Source organism: Loa loa, assembly GCF_000183805.2.
Source record: "Loa loa unplaced genomic scaffold supercont3.279, whole genome shotgun sequence".
Classification (NCBI taxonomy): Eukaryota; Metazoa; Nematoda; class Chromadorea; order Rhabditida; family Onchocercidae; genus Loa; species Loa loa.
Window position 1 is genome coordinate 662 of NW_018108459.1, and position 17,136 is coordinate 17,797.

Genomic DNA, 17,136 nt, shown 5'->3' on the forward strand with positions numbered 1-17,136 from the left:
AACAAATGATAAGGTGCAAACAGGAAAGAAAAATCAACCAATGAATATTAAGTTCTTACGCACCTTCGGTATTCCAATGTGATCAAACTTTATTTTATGTGCAATAGTTTAGCCTGCTCAAATCATTACTTGTGCGATGCATGGAGTCACATAACATTTCTAAATTTGTATAAAAATTATGTATAAAAAATTCCACTGCATCTTGATACTACCACTATTAGTTTATAATATGTCATAAAAACAATCACAAATATTTTAATTGTCGTTATCAACCAATAATGAAACCAATGCAAAAATCAATAATAATGGCAATGATATTGATAATAAATTAAGTAGTATCAATGACAGACAAACTTCAAACTTATACCATATCCATTATAAAGCTCTTTTAATATAGAAATGAATTTGGTAAAGAAAGAGTGATTACGGTATTTCTTAAGGTCAAAGCCATTGCAAAATAGAGCATGTTATTAAAAATTTTAAAAAATAGAACTTGTCCGATTTGTTTAGAAAAAAAACGTAACAAAACTATAGATAAGTAATCTGTGGAAGTATCGAGTAAATAATATAATTTAATTAAAACAAAATATACTACTCACAACTGCTCTTAGTAATAACTGAACAAGGCAAAGAAGTACGCTTCACTTCTTTTCTCTCTCGCTCTCTCTTTGGGCACCAGACTGATAATTGGCTAGGCTTCATGAATCGATTTTTAAGCCTGATAGATTATCCCTTTTGATTTATATACATTCTCCTTCCAGACGATTCACAAAAATCATATATCAATGACCAGCAACTTCTGAGCAATTTAAACAGCAGTGGGTGCTCTACTCTTCGGAACAACGTCGGCATATACATCGCTCTCTCTTGTGCATGCGCCTCGTAGCATATCATCTGCAACAATTTTTTTTTTTACCATAAATAAACAAAAGCATAAACACTCTCAATTTATTTATTTAAATTTCAAACCAAAAATCGGAATTTCTCGGCGTGTTAACTTGAATTTCAGATTCCAACTTTTTAACATGAAATAATGTATTTTGCATGTACGGCTGTATACTCTAGCAGTTCCAACCATCATTAGTGTAAGCTATAACATAGAACACAATGGAATACCACTTTAAATTATATTATTCGTCATTGTGGAGTAGCGTAAAAATGGAAATATATAAGGAGTAATAAGGGTATGAAGTCAAAAATTTAGTAAAATTAATAAAGATATAAGGGAAATAGCAATATAACGGCAATAGGAATAATCAAGTAGGAAAATAAGGATACAATGAAAATAATACGTATGAATTCAAACGAATACATTTACATCTTAAATACAGTGTTATTAATTTACCACAAAAATAATGAAACATTCATTGTTTGTTTATTTTTTTTAAATTTCTTATTCAAAAATATTGAAAGGACAAAATTCCCCATGTTTCAAAAAAAATAAAAATGAAACAAAGTAGCAATGATGACCTAAAACGCACGATGAATGAAAGATAAAACAGAAGTAGTAAACTCGAACAGTGGAAGAAAAAAGAGCAAGCACTTACCCACGAATTCGCTCAAGCTTTTGCTCATTTTCATATTGCATAGGTTTAGACGAATAGCTGCGGCTTGTTGCTCGTCAACATTATATGAGTTTTTAACTATGCCATTTGCCACGACAGATTTACATGAATCTCCTCCACAATCTCCTGTAAACTATAATATGAACAAATGATAAGAATATTCCCAGAAAGTCGACCAAATCAACTCCCTATAATTCTGGACTAATAATTAGCTCATACAAAATTCGGAACTTCAGTGTAGACGACTCGAAATGTACGAAAAAAAATTACAGTACAGAACTAAAGAAGCCAAAAATGCTTGTCTGCTAATCAAGATTAATAAAACAACCAAATGAAAAGAAATAAAATGCGAAAATGTCGGCATCATTCTTGAGATTAATTAACAAATTATTCATCAGAATGGTAAAACTGAAAAAGAGAACATATAGCTTACGAATAGATGGCTCGCCTTTTTGATACAATGCATCCATTGGGGATGAAAACAAACCAAAATTTCCGCTACCATCGGCCATTAGAGCCGCTTGAGCTATGCGCTCAGTGACATCCGAATGAATCTGCAATAAAATATATTAAAATTGTTTTAACTTTCACAAAAAAAATGACTGCAACTGGTCTGAATTACATGCAATTTCGTGGCTCCAAAAGCAGTACCATTTTTATAAAAACTGAGGCAATGAAATGAATTAACATCCAGGAAAAATCCATAAAATTAAAAGTTCAATAGATGCATAGTTGAATATTATCGCTAATGCAGAACTTAAAAATATCGTCATAACTTCCCAAAATCACTATACCTGCTGAAAAGAACGCTTTTTTCCGTTTCCGTGATCCGAACCTGCACTAGAAGAAGGGGAAGATTTCACGAAAGGTTCAATGGCATCGAACAGCTGATTGACATTCATTGATTCCGGCAAATGGGTGAGGAAATGAACTACAGCATCAAAATCGTTCATATTTTCCAACTCACACTCATACAAATGCATGATACCTGCATTATCACTAAAGTATGACGGGTGTGTTACAAATTTAAAAGTTAAAAAAAATTTACATACAATCATTTACTGACAGCTCAACCTGAATACTTGGCACAAGAAAGTGAAGTTCACACATTCCTAACGGTTAGTAACTAAATACAAAATATCTAATAACTGCCATGAGCTGTACAGCTGTACAGCCACGAAGGAACAAATGAATTGTATCTAAAAATTTTCCTCTTATCTAATTTTGGAATATTATTAACTAAACTGTTCGAGAACATGTAAAACGTACAAGAAGAATCAACAGTGAAAGAAGAAAAAAGTCATTGGTTGGATAAGATCTTAAAATATTGTTGTGCATCTTAAATTGATTAAACTAACCGAAATATTAGTAATGCCTCACCGCAAAATAAATGTATTAAAAAAAAAAAAAAAAAACAATTAACCGAGAGCTGTGTTAAAGATGAACTGTTCACCATCCCGCAAAAATACATCCCAAACTCGACAGCAAACATCAAATGGTAATGATTTTGCATAAAGCGTGTAAACCCTGAAAAAACTGCTGATTAATCCGTATTCTAAACTAATATTAACTTATAAAATTCTCATCGAAAATCATCATTGATATTAAGAAAATACGAAAACATTTTAAATATGACAAACTGAATGGGAGCTTAGCTATAATTAGAAATATGGAATTAGTAAAAAACAATAAGTTACCATTCAATCAGGTACATATCGGGACGAATGTGTAGCACATCAAAGTGATGATGCAGTTTAGGTAACTCCTGCTCAAAGTACTGGTCATATGCTATGAAATAAACTGTCATCTGAGACTGTCGTAATCCAAAAAATGCCAGCTTAAAACAAATTTTTTTAATGAAGTTTTCGTAAGACCTTCACCGTAAATTTAATTCTATCAGACGAGAATCCTTTTTACACAGTCAATAATTTGTGATCGCAAGAATATGGATAAGCCATCACGTAGCACATAAGATAAACAGATCAAAACAGTCTGAATTTTTTGTTTGAAAGAATTCACAAAAAAGAAAGCAAAAGCACCATCAATGGTCGATTAAGTAAATTGGCAAATGCCTGAAATGACTGATACGGTTGGTGTATTTGGAGGAGAAGCATAGCGCCAAGAAAGCACATCGACTGCACATAACCAATATCTGGACGGTAGCACACATAGGCACCTAACAAATCCAAAAGCAACTCTTCATATGGTCCACCCTATAAAATCTACATCATTCATTAAATGATACATCAGATTCGAAAATCTCTGCATATTTCCTTGAAAGCATTATGTGTTGTTCGTGCGATTACCTTCTTATTCAAGTTTATGATAGTTGCAATTGCAACTGCAAGTACTGCCGTAGCAAAATCGCCAAATTACAAATAAAAATAAGAAAAAAACTAAATATAAAAAACTAAACAAATTATTTTTTAACCTTTTCCGACATGATATGTTTTGTCTTCAAAAAAAAACCAACGAAAAAAACCTTCTGGAAAAAACCCAAATGTGGGAATGTTCGCGAAACATCGAGATGAATCAGCTCGAGAGTACCTTCACGCCCAATCGGCCTTCCCATACCGCTGCCTACTGGAAAATCAATCAGTTACTGAATAGCCCTTTGTAAATTATTGTCGAGATTTAGAAAAAAATTTATAGTAACCTTTTGGAAAAACGGGTGGAATTAATTGCTGATCGACATCCATAAAGCCAGTAATTGAGGAACCACCACATCGTCCTGTCACAGTTGTAGCAAAAGCATGTCGTCTTGCTCGAGTGACACAAATTTCGTATAATTCTATAGAATTAATGATGCAACAAAAGTCTCAAATTTGGCTAGCAACCTGTTAGCAAACGTTACGAATAACGCCCAAAAAAAGTGCAACATTAAAAATGTTGTTAACCCCATAAAAAACTTCCACCTGGTGTTAAATTTAACTCATTCCCGATGGCGAGAGACCAAACATGACCACGTACTTTTGAAGGTATGCCACGCCACCACAAGTCACGGCAGTGTTTGCTGTCCTTACTAAAAGCAAATTAAGACACATATTTTCTGGAAATAAGACAATGCAATCAAGGATTCGCGGGATTTTAAACATTAGTCGGCGAGCCAATGTATTAGAAAATGTTAATCTACTTTCTTTTTTCTTCGAACTGAAAAATTTGTTGGTATGATAAGTGGCGCTCGAACATTTACGAAATGCTCAGTTTATCAAAAATATGGTTTTTTCTCAAAATGTTGCAAGTCTTGACATGAACAGAACTTCTATCGTATTCATGTCGTTTTGCTTAATTCACAGCTCGAATATAATTAGGAATCTCAATAATTTTTTAGTGAAATTCCTGGTGAAATTCTTCACTAACTTATCAAAAATAATTCATGGTAGAGCTATAACTAGTTAAGTCTCGAACATGTAGATCTAGGATTTAAACCCTAGCAACTGAATTACCATGTATTATACGTGTGACATTTTCATCACTTTGAGCAAATGGTGTGAATCTCAAAGAAATCAACCAAAAAGGGACTTAAAGTTCTGGCAAGTAAAGCAAACTTAGGTAGCCGAAAAAGGCGATTCCTTACTTCAAAGATTTATGCCGTTAAATGACAAAATCAAGTCTCAAAATACCTTAAGTTAAGTTAAGCAAAGGACTCAAAAAACACACATATTTTCCCAATTAGGCAATATTCGGCTGCACCACACCTCAGCCGCAGCAGCAGTTTCGTCTTCCTCTTTTCGTTTCTTTTCCAACAGTTGTTGTCGTTGACGTACACGTCTGGCCTCCTGACGTTTAGTTGCTTCAATAAGTGCCAAATACTGCGCTTCATGACGTCGTTGTTCTGCTATTGATTTCGCTGGCAGAGTGCTGCAATAAGGACGGAGTCCTGAATATAATTTATACCCAATATATTTATTGAAAAATTCATTTAATTCATTCGGATTCTATTTTCTTCACTTATAGCTTCAATTCGCAAGAAATCCTTTTCAGAACTATGACCAACAACACAGCTGACAATTGAGGTTCTTTTAAAAACTTAACATAGCTATGCAGCATTTTTGGCATGCAGTTGATCTACAATTAGAAGACACGACGCAATGAATAATCAAATAATTTTAGTGATTTTACCGGTAATTCCTCAATTTGAATCGCAATCTAATCGCAATCTTTACAAAATTAGAACCTCATAGCACGGACTTCAAATTCACCGAAAATTACTAAATGCAATTTAAGTCAATATCTGGTAGAACCTTGGCCTATCTTCCAGAATTAAACCGGTGGTAGAACAGCATATATCATCAGCTGCAGAACTACAGGACGCACCAGTTGCTGCAGAAGCTGCACGACCTCCACCACTACTTTTCCAATTGTTAGTTCCAAATAATCGCCAAGAACTTGTGTGTTGATGCTCATGTTGTTTATTACGAGAAAATAACTTTCTAAAAAAGTTAATTTCGAAATTAAAAAAAACTATAACTCAAATAGATCAAACCAATCTTTCAGATAAAATCAAATGCGGCCCTTCGATTATGACGTAGAACTTATTAAGAATTTAGGGCATATATGTGGATCAAATCTATATCGTAATTTCCAATTCAAAGAATCGCTGGCACCTTTCCTTCGTTTCCAAGGTAATTCCAGTTCATCCTTCATGGTAGATCCATCTGTGTAAAGGCAAACCTTGTGAAAGTACTGGACAAGAGTGACAACGTGCTCCGTCCACCTTTTTTACTTCGCTTTCGCATCCTATCGTGAACTACACTATCCATATTATCGAAGCTAATGCCATCATCACTGTCTCTGTCGTCTTCATCAACGTTATCATCATCACCATCGGGGATGATCCCAGCCGATAACTCATTATGACAATCCAGTGACCTCTGTTTCGAACTCAATGACCCGCCTGCAACTATTTAAACGAATCTATCAAGTTGTGTTTGAAGATATTTTGTTAAAGATTACGCATTATCAGCACCAACATTTATGCGATGCAATTTCTTTCACTGAAGGCAGTGCAATAGGATTCAAAAATAAATTCCGAAGTAAATCCTTATTACCATTCTGGTTAATTTACTCGCTTGTAGGAACAAATTAATGTTATAATCTAATTCTTGGCAGCTAGTACGTCGGAAAGCCATCTCGACAAGTTTACAATCATTTGAATCTACTCTGACACTACTTAACCTTTACTGACACCGTATGACAATAAAGTGTCCCAGACAGAATTTTTGGGAAATACTACAAATAAATAACATCTCCTTTTGAAGTTCCTTCGAATCTGAAAATTTCAAAATCTGAAACATATAAAGAAATTCGACCATAAATAAACTGAAACACTGTATATGTTTACCAATTGCAGAATCAAGTGCTGTTCCAGCTGTAGCAATAGCTGGAGTTGTAGTTGCCATGGCACCATTAGTAGTAGCAATCGTTGAACTGGAAAGTGAGGAATTATCAAACTAATGGCCACAAACACCTTTTATATCATTATCATCTTTGAAAAAAAGTGGGTATGAAAAATGATTAGATTCGGAAGACGATGACGGTGATTTTCTCATTTTTGATGACATCTGTGACTGTAATCTATAAGAAATCATGAAAATGCATGATTGCATAAATCTTCTACAGAAACACTGAATCGCATATTCTAATTAGGATATGAATAAAAAGAGTGCGAGATGAATTAAATATTCTAAATTTGCATTTAGTTTAAGATCAAACAGTATAAATAATGAAATAATAAGCCGAAAAGTGCAGGGAAAACGCAAAATGCTACTAATGCATGGAATTATTGCCTTTGAAATCATATTAAATAACCAGTTTGAAGAACAGGGAAAGGGAGTAAGACGGTGAGGTTCAACATTTCTTTCTTTTTCGATTCCCTTTATTGTAAACAAAATACGAAGGGCGGAATTTGATTCCCACAGAATTTGCCTGAATAATGATTAAATTTATTGAAGCGAATGACTTATACATTCTCAACTTTCAATTAATAGCTTTCATCTTTTTTAACATCAGTAAAACATACAGAAATGATAATAATATGAACGAATCAGAGATAAAACCCAACCAATAAAATTGAAAACAAGATTACTCTGATGAAAATATGGCAAGCGAAATAATCACTTCAGAAAAGAACCAGGCGTAGTTAAAGATTTGTTATACATCCAGTGGATATTGCGATGAAAACTTGGATGTCGAGGGTGGTGCGTCAGTTGGATCTGTGCCGATTCATAAGAGGAACGCCGACGATGGCCTGGTTTGAATGATACCTTTTCTGCCGTGTCGTTAATTCCCACTGCAAAAGCAGAAAAAAGAAAAACTAAAAGAAGAAAAACGAAAAACCTTGAAATAATTGATCAGAAACTCTGAAATAATAATTAATGCATCAATCATATTAATTTCCACCTTTCATGTTCAATAGATACTTTGAATAGGGAAATTTTGGCATTTCATTAAAAGTTTTGGAAAATTTTCACATTTGATTCGAAGCTTTAGAGTTTCATTACTCCAGTATTAAAACTGGATAGAATCTGAGAATTAAAGTAAGATAATTCTCATACCTACTCTCATTATTAACACTGATAGTAAAACTTGACTGGAATATTTAATTCCCTAATGCTGCAATAAAATTTCATTGATTTTTATTTGCAGCAATTACTGTAAAGTGGTATTTAGTTATTTATAAAACCTATAGCATATACGTCACAAAAAATGTAAAGCTAAAATTGTTAGGCAAACATTCATCATAAATGTAATGTATGGAACAGGAAAGAGATGAAATTATAGATTATGAGTAGAATAAGGGGAGAATGTAATGAGTTTAACGCATATTATTCTATAAAAATTACATTTTATATTCTTTTTGTATACATTACATTTTATATTCTTTTTTTTAATTTCATTTTTTATCATAAATGAAGAGTGATGTATATACAAATTAGTCGTTATCGCAATTGTTCAAAACATATGAAACTAACTGTTAAACAAGACGATTAAATTTCTTCTCGAAATGATAACTGATTCTGTTTCCTAATCGGATTTTTGAAATGACTGATAGGTACAGCACGGAAGTATTATAGTAAAAACTCCGTCCAGAAAATTTCAAACCACAAAGTCGGCCATATGTAAGCTTTATTCAAACATTTGTCTTATGTGCAACTATTTTCTTTTATCTCTTACAAAAAACAATTTTGTGAGTGATTTCTCATTTTTGAAATTAAAAAACTGAATATGGTTGGACTGTTTTTTTGGGGGAAAAGAACAAGAAAATTATTGTGGGAAAATAAATGAAACACGGAGAGGGACATATACTGTCAGAAAAAAAAAAACGTAGATTAAGTAAACAACTACCATAGATTGAAAGAACTGGGACAAAAATAAATTAACAACAAAACCAGAGTAAAATTTGAAATAAAATTAAAAGATAAAACGAAGAGAAAAAAGTGCGCAGCAAAATTCAAACTATGTAATGACAGAAGTGATATTTAATGGCATAATCAAAGGGAACAGAAAAATGAACATAAATAAAGTTGAAAAGAAGAAAAAGAGATGGAACAGCAAATGAAAAACAAGAAGAAAAAAGAAAACAAAAAACTAAAACTATGCGATGACGAAAAATGATATTCGATAGAAGAAATGAATGTGTAAAAAACCAAAACCAACTGATGTGGAAAAAATAATGCTTAATATTGAGCATAGAAGAAACAAACAAATAAATGAAAATATAACTAAAGTTAAAACTAAAATGAAAAAATAAATAAATAGAAAAAACAAATGTACAAAATTATTCAAAATCAAAATAATAGCACTTAATGTCATAGATTTCTCTTTGTTGGAAAAATTTCATCTTTTTAATTTTATGTTAAAAAATACAAAAATCTAGCTAAAATTGGAAAAATAAAAGGAAAGAACTTGATAAGACTGTTAGTTAAAGAATTTAGTCAAGCAAATAAAAATTTAAAAAAAAAAGATTACCACTGGTAACAGCTTGCTGTAAACTCTTATCATCGGTATTATAAACCAAAGGTAAATTTTCCAGCACTGTTTGTAATTGACCAGGTACTGATAGTGCTATTACTTCAGCTTTTTCTAATCCTTCTTCTTTCTCATTCACTTTCTTTTGTTCATCTCGTTGATATTTTTGCTTTTGCTTCTCGAATGACCGTGATGCCAGTGCTTGATAAACAAGTTAACATGTGATGCATTTCGAATTTGTGTTTATTACTTCTAGTAACAAAGTTCGATTTAAGTTGAAGTCAGTGAATTCCGTAGGTTAGTAATGAAACAATTAATAGCGTCAACATTCCCTTCTAGCAGATTCATCCATTAATTGAAATGATAATAGCAATAACTTGTAGATTTAAAGAATTCCATTAAACAAGAATGAATTATAGTTAGGCCGTATTAATGCTTGATTTCCGAACGACCTTACAAGCTATACAAGTTTAATAGCACAATGATCTTTGATCTTTCATGTTAAGGAAATTTAGCGTCGTAGCGAAACGAACAGTAAGAGTGAAAAAAAAGAAGCATTCTTCGCCAGAAGGAAGGTTAAATGTGCGAGAATGAAGAAAGAAACGAAATTAGCAAATAAGTTGAATAGTTAATCGAATACGTAAACGAGTAATAAAAAAAGGAAAACTTAGTATGCATTTGTAAGTAAATGAGTGAATAAGTAAATAGCAAAGCAAATGAATTTTTGAAAAAAAAAAAGAAAAATATGAAAAAAAAGCGCTGTAGAGCTCTCAAACTCTCCCTGTCCACTTACGGATGATAATCAACATAGCCCCACCCACGCATTTCAGCACAACAAAAGAAGGCCGAAAATCATCTAGCTGTAGTCGTGTTGCAAATTACTCGTCTCACTATTTTCATCCTTTGCAGCTGCTGAGGTAACGCATGTTATTTAAATCGTTGAATATGTAAATGCCTGAAATCCGATATCGGATATATACTTTATTTGAGAGATCAAATCAGTCGTAATATGGCACAAGATAAACCACTGGTAATTGGTAATAAATTACTGGAAAGGAAATGCGATAAATTATTAGAAATAAGTCAAGACATCACTGCTACATATATTAGCTAATTATGATTAATTAGATCAAGTTACTACTCATTTACTACTTCTGTTATTCAGCAAATGCATAAGTGAACATCTGATATGACAAATTCTTTCCAGGAAGAATTGCATCCAACTATATCACGGGATGCATGATACTAATCTCCATATTTGAATTTATATGATATATATTCCCAGTTTATAAGATAAAAAAGATGGTTATTGTTCTTGCTAAAATAGTATTATAAATGAAGTAGAAAAATAGTACTGTAACCAGTACTATATCCGATTGGAAGAAATAGTATTGCGACTAAAATAGCAATGTAAATCTAAAATAGTATTGTAAATTTCAGTTTTTCGGTGCTGTATGTACCAGTGCTTCGCTTAATACTCGCAATAAATAACCGATGAAATATTATAAAAAACAATGATTTTAGCAATATTCTATACTTTTTTGTCAAGATTATCCGATTAAATTTTGTTCGAAACTCATTCATATAGTTTCTGTGTTGATTATATCAGATATTACATATCAGACTCAATCATATCATTTATGTTTTGTAATTGTAACATTTTGAAAGAAATGCACAGGAAAAGTTTGTTAAAATTAATTAGTTTAATTCATCTTGTTGCAATCCTTCAATCGTAGCCTTTCTGTTTGATGCCATAACCCGTTGTGAAAGAAGTTTGCCGAAATTAATCAAATTTAATTCACGTTAAAATGTTTATCCAACTACTATCATATAATCTTATTGTTAGTAAACGCAAAATTGTGATATTTTTCCTCACCCAAATATATTATGATTGATATCTGATATGCTGTAGATAGTATATCATAAATGTTAAAGCTTTGTCATAGTATAATGTTTTGTGTTTAATTTAACGTTATATTAAAATATTTGTTTAGCAAACATTTAAGGCATATTAATGCATTATCGCTGTTATTTATTTCCAATAATTTTTATGTTAATTTTCTTAAATTCTTCTTTTTCCCAAATCATTGAAATTTTTATTATTTAAATTCATTTTTAGTAATAAACTATGCTCGAAGAATCTTACGATAATATATTTCGACAATATATTACGGTAACATTCGTTTGCATCAATTAATGTTTTAACATATTTCCTTTAATACAATTTAACTTTTACCAACAATATATTTTTCGGGGATATCATTCACATACATTGAAATGTATTTAATTTTCAATTAATTTCAAATTCACTACACATTATCTGATAAAGATTTTGTTGATAGAATTATAATTATTTTTAAATAAATAATTATAGTCTCATCTTTAAAAATTCACTTCAGTTTAATAATCTTATCCATTTCTTCTAGCTATTTTTGTTGCAATAAAAGAGAAGCAAAGCATTTAATTTCACCAACTAAAATATCCTGTTAATGTTGTTTAAAAAAAGAAAAGCAAAAAAAAAGTGGCTCAGCTGATTTTGCATCATATTTTGTTGCTTGATTTTTTATTTTTCAATCAAACGATGGTTACAATTCTTTTTTTTTCTTTTTCGTTCAATTATTAACTCGAACGATTAACGATAGATGTCATCATCATCATCATCATCATTATCATCACCTTAAGATTTACGTTGATTCTGTCTTTTATTTATTTATTCATTTTTTGAAAAAAGGAATTAAATTTGCAAGTGTTTATAAATTTGAAAATGGTACAAATCAATGAAATCATTGTTACCAAATGCAAAGTACTTTATCTTTTTTTCCCTTTTCACGTTTTTTTCCTTTTTTTTTTTTGAAACATTAATTAAATGGTGGAATTTGCCGATAAAAATCAGAATTGCTACTGTTTAACGTAGTTTTCAACAAGCTGAATTTCATCCATATCAAATGTTTCATGAATTTCAGAAATGCCCATTTTACGTTTTTGTGTTTTTCATTTAACTTTTCATCATGGCATCACAACAAGACAAGATTAATGATTCTTCTAACACATTTCCAAGCAGTATTGAAATTTTTTTTTAAAAACAAAAATATATCGCAGGTACGGAATCTTTAAATTAGTTCAAAAAACAAAAATTTTTGAAAAATCTATAGATTTTTAAGAAATCAGAAATAAAAATTATTTAAAAAATTATTTTTTGAAAAGAATTTTTTAAAAATTATTTAAAAAAATTATTTTATTAATTATATCGTAATAATACTATCGTAAATTTATCATTTGAGATAAATAATGATGCTAACCGTGTTTGATAATTTTGAGGATGTAATAGAACAAAAATAACTGGGATAGAGTAAGAGTGAGAGGATGAAAAAGAGAGAGGGAGGGGGAGAAAAATGAATTATTGAATTGAAATATTGAATGCAAAATACATCTTTAGTATTCAAACATGATTTTAAAGATTCCTATGGATGATGATGATGATGATGATGATGATAATGATGATGATGATGGATGATAAAATCACAACAAATGATAACATAATCATAAACAAATGATTACTGATAACATGCTCATGTGTGTTATCATTAATACATTGCAAATTTTAAAACTTAAAATTTTAGGTCACATTTAAATTACCTTTTAAATTACGTAAATTTTTTCCATCACTTTGTCGTAAAAAATTAATAAATGTTTTATTTTTAATATTATTAAAAAGTGCAAATAATCCGAAAATATTTCTTAAAAGTTTTCGAAAATATTTCTTAAAACCAGAGAATGAGAAAGGAAGAAAAGGGAGAGGAGAGAAAGGAAGTGAGGGGGAGAGAGAGAAGGGAAAAGAAAAAAGGTGTGGAAGCTTTAAAATTTATTCCATAAATTTCAAACTTATGTATTTTGGGGCGATCGATCGGGCAAAAATTCGGAATGAATGATCGATTAGTGTTGGAATTTTCATTGCAGCTATATCCTTCAATAAGTGATACAAAAAAATAAGTATTCCTTCTCTTCCTCCACTTTTTTATCTTTCAAATTGTTGAAGAGATGTAAAAAAAAGTAAATGAAAAAGAAAAAGGAAAGAAGGAGAAGAGGGAATGGAGGAAGAGGGGAGGAAATGGAGGAGGAAGAAGAGAATGAATAAGTCAATCAGACAGATAAACACGTCGTAATTACATACTTTTTCACGTTTTCAACGTTTAACTATTTTATTCTTTACGTAATGCTTACTATTTGTCAGTGAATTATTTGTAAAATACTTTCCTAATTTACTTCGTATGTCTGTTTGAATTGGTGAAATGTTAATGTGTCAGAGACAATTAACGGAATATTTGTGTATTCGTATGATCTATATGTTTGTGTGTGTGTGTGTGTGTGTTTGTATGTGTGTGTTTGTGTATGTGTGTGTCTGCGTGTGTCTGTGTGTGTAGAAAAGTTTTGAAGCTTAAATGTTGTAATGTTCGTGTATGTGTATGTGTGTGTGTGTTTTTAGATGCACTTCTTAGTGAGGTTTCGAATTACATTATTCACCAACAGAACTTTCATCACTATTCTTTCCAACAATTTTTCAACGAATTACAGCTTTACATCCGAAAATTTGTTTACCAATTAGAACGTAACATTTTCATTATTTCTAACCAGTCATAGTATCCTTTCAAATGTAATTTTTATTACTTTAATTAATTATATAATTAATTATATAATAATTGGTAAACAAATTTTAATTAATTATATAATTAATTATAATTAATTATATAATAATTTATCTACGCATTGCTTATAATTAACTTATTGTTATCATTATTAGTGAAGTTCATGTACATACATATATACATATATATATATATATATATAATTTCACGAAAATCTTTTGTGCATCTAAAATGGATTTAAATTTGGTAATATTTAAAGATGATCAAAGTGAAATTTTGATAATGGTTTTATATATCGCATGTTTGTTGATAATGATAATGATAGTAATGCATGATTTGAATTACAAATTTTTGCTGACATAATAATGAATATGCAAAGATGACTCGACGTTTTGTGATGAAATATAAGTAAATGAGCAATATAATTATTCATTGCTACAGTTTCTAGTGATATTTTCATTACTATCTTTATCATTTATCATTGCTATTATAATCTCATTGAATGACAATATATGTTCTAGGATATTGAAAAGTTTTATAATTTCTGAAGTTTACAATGAATAAAAACAGAAATAACTTGTAATAAATTATAATAACTGATATAATTGCTATGTTCTTAGCTTTTATAATTATTATCCCTAAAGTGACAATCACAATAATAACAATTGTAACAGTTAAAAGAAAAGTAAGTTTTAGCTTGAAGATGTATTAAAAACATTTATTTCTCGGCAACAATTATATTATGATTATCACTGATGAATGAAATATTTCAGGCGAACTAATTATAGCGCAATTTCAAAAAAACGAAAAAAAGTCATGGATGGTTTAACATGGCTAATCATATCTTGGCTTATCGTGGGCGTATTATGCTATTTCATGCTTGCAAAAGTAGGTGCACCTCAGACGACAGTAACCACCGAAGTAAATGATAATGTCATCAAATCCCACACTACTTCCAGGTATGGGTAATTAATCAAGGGACTATTGCTATTATTGTTTCTTATGTGTAGTGCAAAAACAATAATTGATTTAAATATTATTTTAGTATGTTTTACGTCAGTCTGCTATATTGTATTTGTTGTTATTTGATAGCATCATCAAAAATGTAATTGGATGAGTTGAATTTCAGGCATTGTTTAATCAAAGTTTCTAATTTGTTAAAATTGCAGCAAATGGAGTAGTGATGAACATTCAACAGACTGGTTAAATGATATGATCGGATGGCTATTCAATAATATGCACCGTGTACCGGATATCTTACAAGCTTGGATAATAGCTATGAATGAGGCTGCTAAAAAAATTTCCATACCTGTAATATATAGCTTCAACTATTCATTTATCCCAATTATTATTATTTTAACCAATATTGCTACACCTCTTATTACTATGACAATATGTCACCTTAAATATAGCTTACACAAATGGCAATGATATAAATAATTATTACTTGAAGTTAATATCTGACTTATAATTTCAGGGAAAATTTGAAGTATTGTTCGAAGGTTTCAGCGATAATAAGAACGTTACAAGAGCCCCACGTATTACTGATATTCGTCTACAACAATCACCTAATGATCATCTTGTAGGTTCAATTTATAATTCTATGTAATTAGTTACTGTTTTTATCTGTTTGTTTTTTTGTTTGTTTATCATTTTATCATGTATAATTTATCTTACAGATTATAAAAAGTAAAATCAATATACCAGAAGTAAACCTCAAACTGATGAGTTCGCAACGAACAGGCGATCGATTAGTAGTTACCAATTTTGATGCAAAAGTCACTGATTTGCATGGCGAGGTTGTTGATAAATTTTTCCTTTTTAATCGTAAAAAAAACCAAAACAATTAGCAAATAAATAAATTTATAAAATGGAAACAATCAATCAATAACCTATTTTTTGATATTATGAACTTCTGAAATTCATTTCAGATAGAATTACGTTTGGCATGCATCGCGAACCAAATCTACATGATGGCATGCTTTTGTGGACGACCTGAATTAGACATAGAACTGGTAAATAGGAATCCTGCTCCGGTACTTCTTTCTATTTTGTATTTTTACAGCATTTGTTTATCATATTTCATTTTCCGAAAATATCAAATGTTTATAGACGGGAACGGTTTCCAATACGATAGTGGATGAAATGATCCGTAAATGCCTTCTTTCCGCTGTTACGAATGTATCACTATCGGAACCTGGTGGAAAGTGTGACAAAATGACAACCGGTATGATGCCACCTAATGTACTGATAATTCCACGTGCGATGTCAAAAAATGTTCATGGACCGGATGAGGTTGATATTACTGATAATTTGGTTACAGTACCAGCACATGAAATGACGAAACGGATCAATCAGTCAGTATCGGTACGCATACAAACAATTTGATCAACATGAAATATAATACGGGGTATATTCCCGAATATAATCAATATCACGAATATAATCAATTATATCAATTGGCAAATTTAATTAAAAGAAAGAAATTTTTCCTCATTATTGGTATCATTAGTTCATCTAACCATCTCTCTCCTCAAATTTTTTTTCGAGAATTAAAGAGAAGGAGCTTAAAATAAAAAAATGTAAAAAAAAGAAAAAAACAGAGAGAGAGAAAAAAACATTTTATGGTATGAGGTATGCATGCAGCAAAAGGGAGAGAGGAGCAAACTTGTAAAGTTTCTAGACTTTACAATTTTGAGGTCCAAATAACTTTTGTGGTAGTTTTTCAGATACAATTAACGAATCACAGTACTAAACTGCAAACAAAACCGAATAAAATGCATGTAAAAGTTATTCGAGCGCAACAACTTGGCGGTGATCGTAGTAGGAATTTTTCATCTATTTGCATTGAGGAAAACGTTGAATTTCTTCTAATTTGATTATTTATCCCTGTTTTAGATAGTTATGTATTACAAACAAAACAATTGTTATTTCAGAAGGAAGGAAAAAAAGCACAT

At 30.7% G+C, this 17,136-nt stretch overlaps 2 protein-coding genes across 2 annotated transcripts; one reads left to right on the forward strand and one right to left on the reverse strand.

The window, feature by feature from the left end:
- Positions 1-469: 469 nt before the first annotated feature.
- On the reverse strand, positions 470-10,345 carry LOAG_18369 (CBR-TAG-236 protein; the record flags this gene model as incomplete). The annotated part of the gene is made up of 17 exons (XM_020451030.1): positions 470-894; positions 1,548-1,691; positions 1,999-2,119; positions 2,360-2,553; positions 2,989-3,092; positions 3,263-3,402; positions 3,605-3,778; positions 4,048-4,148; positions 4,222-4,356; positions 4,481-4,587; positions 5,226-5,426; positions 5,810-5,998; positions 6,240-6,462; positions 6,910-6,995; positions 7,686-7,857; positions 9,537-9,737; positions 10,330-10,345. 17 exons carry the CDS (start codon positions 10,343-10,345, stop codon positions 809-811), a joined length of 2,394 nt encoding a protein of 797 aa, XP_020305221.1. The 3' UTR covers positions 470-808.
- Positions 10,346-14,995: 4,650 nt separating this feature from the next.
- On the forward strand, positions 14,996-17,058 carry LOAG_06391 (hypothetical protein; the record flags this gene model as incomplete). Its single annotated transcript, XM_003141927.1, has 7 exons — positions 14,996-15,138; positions 15,349-15,490; positions 15,657-15,761; positions 15,859-15,978; positions 16,111-16,215; positions 16,292-16,546; positions 16,909-17,058. 7 exons carry the CDS (start codon positions 14,996-14,998, stop codon positions 17,056-17,058), a joined length of 1,020 nt encoding a protein of 339 aa, XP_003141975.1.
- Positions 17,059-17,136: the final 78 nt, after the last annotated feature.